Genomic DNA, 13,384 nt, shown 5'->3' on the forward strand with positions numbered 1-13,384 from the left:
AAGTAACCATATAATAAAAAAAATTATATGTACAAAAAATCCTCATTTATTGATAATATATCCTATTTTATAACCAAAAAAAAGGGAGTAAATAATTAGAATTGTCCCACTAACTAAAAAGTAAAAACTAAAATTTTATTTAAAAAACATAGATATAAAACAAAAACTAAATTTTATAAGTGGAATACAGTTTAACGTACTTATCATTTTATTATGGTTATTATTATAAATGTACACAAACTAATGTATATATTTGGTTTTGCTATGAAGAGGATTAGGTTCACTTCATATGGTGTGAACCTAATATCAAATATTATTTAAGAAAGGTCAATTTTGTGTCAAAATGGACAGGTTTACTATAAAGGCTTGTTGTATGACAAAGTATTCACTTTGGAACAATATTGACCTTCTAAAATAATGATTGATATAAGTTATCATTTTATAAAATTAATCTGGTTTATGACAAAACTGTATATATTAATGTTTTATAATATATTTCTTTTTGCAATATATATTTATGACAGTTACTATATTTTTATAAAAACAGGCTTATATTAGAATTTTTTTTATCCACCACTATTATTTATTGATATTTAGAAATATATTGTTAATTGAATTTCTACAAATTTTTTTTTAAAAAAATTTGTTTTAGTATATTACTAAATCTATACTAATCTATTTATTATTTTTAAAAATTAAATTTTGAAATAATTTATGAATATTTTTTTTTTGAATAAACAATCTAAGAGTTTTAGAAAAAGACCTAACTTTAATATAAAATTATCAATAATGCTAGAGACACTAACTCAACAATCTATGATTTTTTTTTCTTTTCTTTCTTTTTTATTTTTATTTTTTTTCCACTCAGAATTTGTTTCATGTAACTGAATCTTTCATCTTTCATATATATATATATATATATATATATATATATATATATATATATATATATATATATATATATTATTTTTGTCATTTATCTACTTTTTTTTTTATATCTCATTTATGTAAATATATTTGTAATAAACATTACCAATTTTTTAGTATCATACTTGGTATAAAAAAAAAATATTGTATCATGCTTATTTATTTATTATTTGAACAATTAATATTTATTTAATTGCTTTTTGATTTATTATACATGAAATTTATGAAAACTTTTTTATTTTAGTGATAAATTTCTTTTATTATTTTTTTCATTTATTTTTGTGGTTAATTTTATATAATTTAAAATATATGTTAAATTTAAAATAACTATGGATAGATACGTATAAATAAAACATTCATTTCATCATCACTAAAGCTTAATATTTTAAAGGGGTTTTGTTAGCATTTCATTTCGTTTTATTAATTTTTTCAAAATAAAACTGCTTTAATAATTATCCTAATTAGTTACACTCTGTATAGCTAAGTTTATTGCATTTTTATCTATATTATTATTTCTTTTAAAAAAAAAAGTTAGAAAACAATTTAATAGTTAATTTTGTAATGGTGCCCCCTCTCAAATAAATTTCTAAGCCGACCACTAATAGAAAAAAACCTCTTAACACTTTATTATGTTATTATTGTTATTATTATAAAAATTATACATTATGTATATGTGTTAGTATATATATAGCATATTTATTAGTTCTCAAATCATAGCTGTTGTGATGAAAAATCATTAAAATATTTTCTATCAACTTTTAAATTAGTTTAGGGACTAAAATTTAACTGTATCTAAAATTTGAATGAATCCATATATTGTTTACTCTATGAGCATAGAATTTTAGTATATTAATTAACTCATATAGTTTAATATTACAATTTTAAAGCTTTTGAATTAATTTAAGAATCAATATTATAAAGTTTTTGAATCATCATTAGGAAAATGTCAAATTTTTGGAATTCAGTTTGAAAAGAATTATTTGTTTTTTGTACAATATGTATTATAAATTAAAAATAAATTTATATGTCTAGAAAATTCTAATAAAAAATGACTGTATTTATATTTTTATAATAGTTAGTATATGTATATACATATTTAGACATATATATGGGCAAATATTTTTTTTGTAAAGAGGGAACTTGTTTTAGAAAAATAGGCAATTACATTTTTTCTGTGCATATTTGATATTTACAAAATAGATTTTTATACTTAATTACTTTGTGAGTAACTAATAATACACTTATTGATTAATTGCATTGTCCATATTAATTAACTATGTATATTATCTTAGGAATTAAAACCAATATTAAATTTGTTATAATTTTAATTTTCCTTTATTTTTAGTAAATGAAAATTTTAATTTTGCGTTGGTGGGAAATTTGCCGCCATCATTTTTTATCCCTTTCCCTTCTGGTTAAACCTAGCCCTCCAAATTTCTGTGCAAAAAACAGCAGCAAAGAAAGAATGATAAAGACACGTACACTCTGCTCCATCTTCTTCTTCGTCTTGTTTAACTTGTTCCTCATTGTCTTCTTCGTCTTCATCATCATCACTTTGCTCTATAACCACTTTTTCCCTTCTGCTCTTGTACTCGTAGAAGAAGTGCTTCATCTTGAGGTTGAGGTTGGGGACGAGATTGCTTGGGACGGTGATGGTGGTTGTGGTTCGTAGGCTGTTCTTCTTCGTCGCTGAGATTGTCTGGCAAAGAACGCTTTTGTGCGGGCATTGATATGAGACTCAAAAACCAAAGAGAGAGAGAGAGAGAGAGAGAGAGAGAGATTGATTGTGGGTAGTGAAGAAGAGGAGAGTCTCTGGGTCTTAGCTTCCAGAATACCAAAGCGTAAGTTTCTTCTTCGAGATGGAAAAAGAAGGAAAGAAAAACAACAAAAGATGGGAGATTTTCGCTAGTTAGCAACAATGAAAGAGGCTGCTATAGAGGTAAAGACAGTGCCATGGGCAGAGAAGAAGAAGCCAGCTATTCTCTTTTGCTGACAGGTATGATTGGTTCTTCATAATATCTGGGAGCTTAGGAGCCAACATGCATGGTTATTTTATGCCTCTATTTTTTTTTTCCTTTCTTTTTTTCCTTTGAAATTGTAATGGGTTTGGCAAAAACCAATCAAATTTGGGGAAAATGGTAGATGAAGTAGGAAGTTACTTGGCAACCTAGTGCTTAACTCGATATATATATATATATATATATATATATATATATATATATATGTTGAAGATTTATTGCAATTACCACAGATCTGAGATCTAATAGTACTAATGCATCACTATTCCTTCCCATTTCAGTATGATCTGCATTTTGTGCATCTTGCTTTATAGTGTGTATATCAGCAAAGGTACTTGGGTTTAATTTTGCTTCCGAAATTCAGGCTTTGAAATTTAGTCACATTTATGGAAACTTTTTTTTTTCTCTGTTTTATTTAACCTATGCTATTAAATGGGTTCTGATTTAATTTTTTGTTTATTATAAGTATGCATACTAAGATCAATTTGGCTGCTCTGATTTGGTAATTTTGATTTATATGGATATTACTACGAAAAAAATTATAACCAAATTACTTGTTGATTAATTCTTTTTATTTTGCAAGCTTTTTTTTTTTTCCCCCACTGCTGCGCCTAGCGTACTGTATTTCCAGGACTACGTCTTAACATTTTTTTTTTTTTTTTCCTTTTTCTGTCTGTAGGCATCCCAAGAGATTGCATCAGCAAATGCAGAACTCAGAGCTGCCAGTTCAAATGTGAAGGAAACATTTAGTCACCAGCTAGAAAAAAATTTGGGTGCTATTTAGACGGTGATCAATTCTGTATATCATCTGATAGGATGTTTGCTTTTCTATAGACAGAACACTTCCAATAACAGCCAGAATCTTAGAAACCATCATACGCCTCTCAACTGCTTATGCTAAATTGAATCTAAGAATAGAGGTAAAAATCTGTTCACTTTGATACATATATAAATTATGATTATATAAAATCATGGTTGTGCCTTTTCCACCTGCTTAGCATTTCATTTGTAATCATGTTGGCACATATTTTCTGTTGGATGTTTAATTTTCCTCTAAAGGTTTCGAAATCTGATGTTAGGCTGCTATGAAAGTTCTAAACTTTGCAACATATCATGAAGAACCTACTGAGATGGAGTAGCACAAGCAAGAGAGATAAAGAGAGAGAGAGAGAGAGATAGAGAGATAGATAGAGCTATTGCAAAACAAATTTTAGGATAGTAAAGTTTGTATTTAGCATGGTTTGTCTTGTCGTGTAGTGGGGAGGATTATGAGAATTATTGGAGATGAAACTCACACTTACTGCAGCAGATTTTACGAGTTTCAGTTATTTGCACACCCTCTGCCTATCTATAGTATTAATTAACTGTGAATAACGTTCAAAAAAATAAATTAACACTTTCTATATATATATATATATATATATTATTTTTGTGAAGGTTATATTGATTGCTGCAGGTATATCTTTGCTTAAAGTTGGTGGCAGAATGGTGTACTCAACCTGCTCAATGAATCCAATTGAGAAGGAAGCTGTGGTAGCTGAGGTGATATGTTAGTCATCCTACTTGCAAAAAGAAACACACATGAAAACTCAAGTCCATCTAATTGAGCTTTCTCTGTCCGGATTTGCTTAACTTATTCTTTTCCTGTAATTGAATCAATTTTCTCTTGTGAATATATGTTAATTAGTGTGCTGAGTTATCGTCTTTTTGCCATATACAATTCAATGCTGATTTTCAATTTTTATGATTCATGGGCTCAGTTTTGCTCAGGTTTGAGAGGACTTCTAATCGTATCTTTAAATATGATGCTGAAGACACCTGAAGAGTGTTCTTTAAAAGGACCGCTAAAGGTATTAAACGTGTAGTATATACTATATATGTGATGGCTGGGAGTTTTACTTTATTGTTTAAAATGAAAGCCAAACTACATCAAATTATACAGTATTATCTTTTTTAGATATTTTTTACAAGTTTGATTTCCTGCAGATTTTGCGGTAATGTGGAAGGTCTATTGAACTTGTAGATGTCTTTAGAAATGGAAGGTTAATTCTCATTTTTATTGAATTTATTGCAGTAATTTCTATTGCTTTCAGGTCTTTTTTTTTTTTTTTTTTCTTTGAAGCTGATCAAAGATGGAAATTAACAAAACAAGGTGGAGAATTGATTGCTTGTGTCTTATTATTGAGTTTATAGAACTCAATATTTTTAGCAAGTGGGTCTTATGTCACCTACTGGTTTGGAAATAGCTAGTGTTGTAGCTATTAAAATATTGGCTATTGGGTTTATACTAAAATTGAGTTGGTGCTGTGTTTTGATGGGTGTGAAGTAAGCTCCTTCGTATATTTGATATGGTTTTGCTTTCTGGCTGTATTGGCAACTCTTACTGTCGCAGATTTTATGAGTTTCAATTATTTGCACACCCTTTTCTTATCTACTTGATAAGTCGGATATCATTTCCATATTTTCCTTGTATTCTTATATATTTGGAAAAGATGAGTGATGTTGAATTTTAATTTGTTTTCCGAAAGCCAGCCAATTTGAGGATGAGATACCCTGAGATGAAGTTTGGAGGTCAAATTACATATAGCATGACTATAGTTGAAGTGGAGGCGGCTGCAATGGAGCTCCTAAAGACTATTGAAGCAAAGCAAGAATAGAGAAGTGGGTGAAGCTATAGTTGGATTTGACATTGAATGGAGACCTACACTCAAAAAAGGTTAGTTGGATTGATGAGAATCTGTCTGTGCCAGTACAACCGATAATCAGCTAGGATGCTGATCCGATATGGATGAAGACCGGACCGACCACTAGGATTCAAGCTAAGAGGTTTAAGAACAATCTGGCTGCCTTTATACAGGGAGTAATCCATGCTCAAAAGGGCTTATCCATATCAGAAGATACAAAACCTCTTCTAAGGATCCGAGTGGTGGAAGTCGATATGGATCTGGGTAATTGTTTTCATGCAAATTTAGACATTGGGCTACAAGGAATGATTCTGACATTTCATGAACTCGATGAATATCATTAAGAGGACATAAAATTCAGCCAAGGCATAATCAAAAGCATCTAAAAAGGACTTGTATGGATACTATTCCAATTTGGTTGAAAATGTGTTTTTAATCGTTGGTTTTGACTTTTTTTTTGTTCAAGCAAGTTTGACTTATTCCAATCAAAGAGCAACGTGTGGGAATCATTATTAATTATATCTGGCATTTCATATGGTATATGGAAGTTGATTTGGAGCCCAAACAAGTTGGAGATTGGTCAAAATTAGCTTAGTAATCAAACTAGTCAACTAGTTTTTTAATTTGAGTTTGATTTTTTGTTTTAGGAAATTAGTTTTTTATTTAGTTTCTATTTATTTATTTGTTGGACAAATTAATTTAGAAAAATTATTATTTTATTATTCTCAATGTAAATTTTTTATTCAAAATAAAAGAATTAATTAATCCAAATTAAATTATTAAAGAATGTGAATTTTGGTCAAGCTAGGTTTTCTATTTTTTGGTGGTCGATTTTATCTACTTAATTAGGGTTTTGTTTTGTAATTTTTTAGCCTATATAAATGTTTGTTTTATCAATAATATTCAGTACATTATTTATTTAGAATTTATTTTGTGAGATTGAATTTTTCTGCCTTTTTTGAACATCTAAAATACTATTAGAGAATGAGTATTTTAGTTTTGAATTATCAATAGGATATCTATCACCTATTGGCATATTTATTATACCAAAGTTTCTAATCACAAGTTGATTAGGGGTTGAGGTCATTCCATTAAAATCTGAACTTAATTGAGATTCGGACTAATATAATATGGTTTAGGCGCGTGTCGATCTAGGCTTGTATCATGGATTGTTCTTTTTGACAATTTCTTTTGGCTATGCGGATCTTTTTCTCCTGTGTGTTGCATGCATATTGTCCAGAATTGTTTCCGTTCCACAAAAAGTGAGTTGATTTATAACAAGACTGGATTTATAGATTTTAATGCATAAACTTGAATATAGCCATTGGAAATGAGGCAAAGCTTTATGTAATGGTGGCATGTGCTGCCAATGGTTTAAATCTCATGAAAAGTTTTGTCCAAGGTGGTGTAAATGGAATTGCAAATTTAAAAGCTTTGTCCAAGGTGGTGTAAATGGAATTGTAAATTTAATCTCAAACAAACAAATGGAAGGGACAGTTTCAATTTTCTGTAATGTTTGTACATTTGACATCTATTAATGTTTGATAATTTGGTTTTCCAACATGCTTTAGAAGGCTAATAATATTTGGCAGTTAATCTTGATCATATTCTTTGGCTGATCTTTTTGGGTTTCCTATTATTTTTGCTATATTTTTCCCACTGTTGCCTCCTGTTAGAGTTGCTTCTACTTTTAAAGATTGTCCAGCTTGCTTTAAAAAATGAGGGAGAGAATGGATTTATATTTTTCCCACTAGTGCCTCTTTTATGTTTACACAAAACATAGTAGTATTTTAGCATGGATTTCTATGCAAGATTGGAATGACCATGATTTGGTCTTTGCCATTAACATTTTTGCAATAGTTTTCTGTGATGCTTTCTTTATGATTTCTATTTATATTCCTAACCCTTGTAAATCCCTTAAGAAGCTTCATTTCATGCAAATCCCATAAGCTTATACATATTCTCCACTTTTTTTTTTTTGGTTGTGAAAAGCGTTTTAATCTTAGTCAACATGCTTTTTATGTTTATGGATGTGTGAAGATGAAATTTATAGGTAAAAAGGCTATTGAATATCATAACCCCATTGCAGAATTGTGCTTATTGTAGGATGCTATTAATTTTTCTTTTTAATGTTTTTTGTAGGTGAAAAGTAGCTCAGGAGTCAATGAGGTGGCAAACATTATGATGTAGAAGTTTTGGGATTTAGCACTGGCTTTGGAACCACCTGATGATTGTGACACCCAAAGCTAGAGGTGCTGCTTACTACACTTGTTTATAGATTTTATTATCTATATTTGTACAGATTTAAATCATTGTATTATGTAACGACAATTATTTCGATGTAAAGTCAATTATAATTTTTATAAATATTATTTAAATATCTTGAATTATAAAAATTTAATCATTTGCTTCACATATTGCCTATTTTTGCATTATCAATACTTGAAACTAAAAAATTGGTTTCTATTGACCAAATTTTGGTTGCTGAAAGTCTTAGCAAAAGTTAAAATTTTATTAGCTACTAGTTTTTGGTTGCTAAATAAGAGTATCACTGACCAATTTTTTGTGGTTAACAATATTTTTAAATATGTAAAGTCATTAAGTGACCAACATGTTCGTTGCTTTAAGTGATCCTCAATGACCAAACAATTTGGTCTCAAAATGTTGTGTTTAGTGACTATAATATTGATAACTTATAATTGTGAAATTGATCATTTATATAGTTTTATGTTACCAAATTTGGTCAAAATGTTACTTTTTTAGAGATCTTCAGAGATTAAAATTTGATCATCAAAACAACAAAATTTGGTTGCCAAAATTTTTCAATTTTAACGACAAAATATTTATTGGTAACTAAAAACAATTTGTTACAATATTTAGGCGATCACACAATGACAATCTTTTTCTGGTTGCAAAAAATTTTTAACAACCAATATATAACTTTCTGCAACCAAAACCAATGGTCACTAAAAGGTTTTTATTTTTAATAGAGGTGAATTATAGCCCAACTGAAAATTAGTCCTCCAGCCATTGTTTTCAATGCTGGTTGAGGGATTTTGTTTGCCTTATCAATTTCGGCTTACGTACAAGTTCAATTTCACTATAAACGGCCATAAATATAGATTCCAAGCAAAAGCACCAATCGGCTCAAGGGTTTCAAATGAATTTCAATTTTCCAAGCATTTAGATCAAATTGAATCAGTTAAAGGGTTCTAAAGCATTTAGAAAATGTCATTTAACAAAGCCCAAACTTGGTTTCAATCGAAAACAGTATTCCATAAGATTTTGGAAAAAAATAAATATGCTTGGTATTTAGTTTAATTAGAGCGATTTCGAGCCAAGAAAAAAACAAATTCCAAAGTTCATAACTGTTGAAAAAGCATTATGTAACAAAGCCCAATGCTTAATTTGGATTAAAAACCATGTTTACCAAAATTCAGAAAAATTGCTCAATCGGGTATAACAGCTTGTAATCACAGATACATAGCTCTACAATAATTCAAATATTTATGAGTTCTAGAACTAGTAAGGGCATTCAATGTGTTCCAAAATTATAATACAACAAACCCAATACTCTATTTTGATCAAGGCACAGCTTACAACTTATTAAATTCTATTAATCGATGTTTTGACACGTACGTTATAAAATCCTAAAATACTACACAATAGCAAAACAATAATATACATCATGTTGAATTAATATGAGCAGCTTTGGTACCATTTTAGATTTTAATAAATATAAATATGGAAAAATCACAAATAAACAAAGTGGATAAATTGATCATCCTTTTAAAAAGTGTTATAAAGCGTAAACATTTGATCGAACGAAAAAGGAAAATAAGTTTGAAAATAGAACACAATGTTATTTCCATGCATGTATTCATTGAAATTGATTTTAAGTTTTCTTTTTTGTTATTCATTTTTATCATCTCTTTCTTTCTTTTAGCCTTTTTACCATATGGCTTTTATATTATAAGCTAAATAAAGACCCACTGGTTGAAGATGAAGCATTATTTCTACATTAGTGGAGAGCTAATGATTATGTCAAGCATATGAAGTTTATACTTTAATTTTTAGTCTCCAATTAGTGTGGATTTATTCAGTTACATGATATTGATTGCTACAATTGATTCACACAAACATTTAGGAAGTAATGATTATGTTGGATGGAAAATAAAATGTTGAGTTGCATAATGACTTGGAAGCTATTTTTAAATTGATGATATATATAATTTTTTGAGGCAAAAATTTCCATCTTGCGTAGCTATGGTTTTAATGGTTACAAGTATTGAAGAATTTTTTTTAGTTTTTAGTCTTTTTATTTACTAAGGACTATTAAATCTTAGTTGCAAGGTGTGATGGGTGTTAAATATTACTAATTTATAGTCCTTATTTATGCATATTGTTTGCTATTTTCTTAATAAATTGTGTTTAATTAGAAAATATTTTCCTCTTTTGATATATTTATTAATTAGTTTGGTTTTTCCTTGGGGGAGAATTTGAATCTTATTTTGAACTTATGCTTGTTATTAAATTTCATAGAAAATTTTACTTGGGAAAAATTATTAAAAAAGTAAGATAATTTTCTAAGCTTAAGAGTATTTATTGCCACCACTAAATTTATTTCTAACCAATGGAAAATTTAAAGGGGAAATAATGCCAATAATGCGATGTTTATGCATGATTTAACATTTTTATCTTCCGTTTATTGAAGAAAAGAGGTTTTCAAGAAGGGGCACTATGATCATTACAACTTGGGCTTAGGACAAGTTTCTTTCTTGTGTATATTTCATCTTCCTCCCCTAAAGTTTGAAGAAATTAAAAATGCCTCCATGAGGTTTAGGAAATCAAAAGTACCTCCATTCAAAAATCCATCTATAAATTCACCATCTATCTTACATGGCATGTGAATTGACAAAAGTGCCCTTCAATATTACTCTCTCCTATATGGTATATTCATAAAATAATATCTAATATATAATAAACTCATATAGTAACATTTTAAAATCATTTATTTATTTTTTTAGACTGTATAATTTATTTCACAAAAAGTTTATAAATAAACTCATACATTATATAATTTGTTCGGATTATTATTTCCATTTGCTAACTATTTGATTTTTTATTATAATAAAAAATTAAAATACAAAAAAGAAACTTTCTCGCCACCATGTATTTATTTCTCTCTCTCTTTCTTTCTTGTTCTTTATTTATTTTTCTTTTTTCTTTTTTTTCTTCTCTTTCAATCTCTCTCTCTCTCTCTCTCTCTCTCTCTCTATATATATATATATATATATATATTTATTTCAGTGTGCTCAATTCAACCATTGATGTGTTAGAAGCTTAGCACCAAACAAACCAATGATGCTTTGACAAAATTCCATTCCCACATGTGAATTGAGATTCCATAACAACCATTTTAGATAAGTCATCCCCGATGCGAATTTCCAGTTGGAAAAAAGACATAAAACCAAAAAATAATAATAATAATAAGATAAATATATAAATAGAAGAAAGAAACACAAGATACAAGTTATGCAAGATCAATGTTGGGGCCTTTTTTTCCCAAAATATAAAAGTAAACTAAAACAAAATCATTAATCATCTAATTGGGAAACTTATGATGAGCTTGCATGATTGTTCAAGTCTTTGAATGTCAAAACCCCTCCCCAAGTTCGTTACCAGAACTTATGATGGCCTCGATTAGGGGGAAACCCATTGGAAACTCTACACAAAATCCGAAAGCATTTCTCCTGCAAAATGAATTTCTTCAAATTTAGCTCTACATGAAAAATGCACTTCTATATATATTTGTGGCTACCCACACCTCCTACTTACTGCAATTCCAGAGATTTACAGCACTTTCTAAATATTTACCACTATATAAATATAAATATAACATATATCATACCAAAATCCATACTATTATTAGCAAAAATGATTACAACCATAATAATGATGATGGTAATAATTATAATATTTACAACAATATCATCATTATCCAAAACCAACGTAAAAATGTAATTTTATATACATATGTATAAGTATACACTCTCGTGAAGGTTCTACACAATCTACTAGTTGGCTACAATACCAATCTACTAGTTGGCTACAATACCTATCTGAAAACTGAATAACCTGCTTGTAGACTACAATATCTACTTGAAGGCTGTCTTAGATATTTATTATCAGTAATATACGAATTTGCTCACTTCTTAACTAGGTTACATATGCACTGCCAAATCTAGAAAATCATTAATTAAAATAAAAATAACAATCATACAAATAATAATAATTACAAGTAATAATAATAATAATAACAATAAGTTAATAAAATAACTATGATGATATAACAAAATAATTAAACTCTGATATTTAAAAATATAAATGAATCCATAAATACAAAACATTGAAACCATATAAAACACATGTGAAAATCTATGTAGTAAAACTAAAAGTCATCTAATGTACCATATTATATACCAGTAAAAAATACCCTACGGTATTGACCATTTGAATGCATAATCAACACATATAGCTATCCATATGTTTACTACTACTAATACAGTCAGAATTGGTTGCCTATCGTGACCATCCTATCAGCAGGTCTCATAAGCAGCATAAATACGATATTAAAGCGCTTATATGCCTAACCGGATTACTACATAGTATTATATGGTACACCTAATGTATAATATATTGAAAAAGTTACATGATACACCATACGATATATCAATGCTTCCAAGTGATACTTGGCATTCCAAACACCACTTGATAGAAAGGGGAGAGAGAGAAAAAAAAAAAAAAAAAACCTACATGCAACTCTTTTAGCATCCTAAACACATCAATGCTAAATAAACCTGTCATCCTACAACTAAGGATGGCTAATATTGTCACTCCAAAATAGATGCATACCCTCACTCGCTTTAGTACCTATAAAAAAGCTAAATCTAACCTATCATCTGTTCATTATAGGAAGGGTGGCTAATGTCATTACTACAAAATACTTGTCATCTCCTGCATAGCTCACAGAGAATGACTAAATATAACATGTGAACTAAAATCAATGACATATATGTACCGAAAACACCAATTACTATATGATGCATCTATAACCACACAATTCCATTTTTTAAACCATAGATAAAAATATAAATAAATAAATAAAATTAAATTGAACATAAATGAATAATCTTGCGAAAAATCATTGTTATATATACACACACATGTGTATATAATGTGACAATTTATATATATATTTATATATATATATATATATATATATATATATATATATATATCTATCCATATAGATATATATCACACTAAATCCAAAAATTAATCATAAAAATATTTTATAACCCCAAAAGATGATATAAGAAAAATAAACCACTCACATTTAGATATCATATATATAAATATCAAAAGATAATCAACCAAAGTCATTGAGGCATTTTAAAATAAAAATCATATACAAGAAAGAAAACAATTATGCAAATAATGTTTCTCAATTTCAAAACCAACCCAAATAAATAATTTCATCTATTTACCAAAACCAACTTATGATACCATAGATACACTGGCTATAATCTATATAATGTATAAAAGTAGAACCGTATGCAATACGTGTCAGCATATCCTTCATCTAAATTCCCTCTAAAAGCACCATTTTTATTTTATTTATTATCCGTTATTATTTACTTATTATCTTACCATGTATGAATATAACCAAATATATATATAAAATTAATTTTT

At 28.3% G+C, this 13,384-nt stretch overlaps 1 protein-coding gene across 4 annotated transcripts; it reads left to right on the forward strand.

Moving 5' to 3' along the window:
- Nucleotides 1-2,329: 2,329 nt before the first annotated feature.
- Nucleotides 2,330-6,339, forward strand: LOC125422278 (DNA replication licensing factor MCM3 homolog 3-like). Of its 4 annotated transcripts, none has more exons than XR_007240721.2 (4): nucleotides 2,330-2,923; nucleotides 3,625-3,865; nucleotides 4,402-4,795; nucleotides 4,932-6,339. XR_007240721.2 is itself a non-coding variant. In XM_060814190.1 (4 exons), the coding sequence occupies exons 1-4, from the start codon at nucleotides 2,881-2,883 to the stop codon at nucleotides 4,453-4,455; spliced, it is 243 nt and encodes an 80-aa protein (XP_060670173.1). In that variant the 5' UTR covers nucleotides 2,332-2,880; the 3' UTR covers nucleotides 4,456-6,338. The 4 variants fall into 4 exon arrangements, 1 of the variants encoding a protein (XP_060670173.1); XR_007240720.2 differs by having other exon boundaries at nucleotides 2,331-2,923; nucleotides 4,402-4,591; nucleotides 4,706-6,339; XR_007240724.2 differs by having other exon boundaries at nucleotides 2,332-2,923; nucleotides 4,402-4,487; nucleotides 4,706-6,339.
- The last annotated feature ends 7,045 nt before the right edge of the window (nucleotides 6,340-13,384 follow it).

This window comes from Ziziphus jujuba, chromosome 2 (genome assembly GCF_031755915.1).
Source record: "Ziziphus jujuba cultivar Dongzao chromosome 2, ASM3175591v1".
Taxonomy (NCBI): Eukaryota; Viridiplantae; Streptophyta; class Magnoliopsida; order Rosales; family Rhamnaceae; genus Ziziphus; species Ziziphus jujuba.

Excerpts from the sequence above, each read along its gene's own strand:
- LOC125422278 (XM_060814190.1), top strand. The coding sequence starts at position 2,881 with ATGGGCAGAGAAGAAGAAGCCAGCTATTCTCTTTTGCTGACAG. Across the intron at positions 3,683-3,777 it reads AGCTGCCAGTTCAAATGTGA|AGACAGAACACTTCCAATAA; the intron begins AGGAAACATTTA and ends TTGCTTTTCTAT. Across the intron at positions 3,866-4,401 it reads AATTGAATCTAAGAATAGAG|GTATATCTTTGCTTAAAGTT; the intron begins GTAAAAATCTGT and ends TGATTGCTGCAG.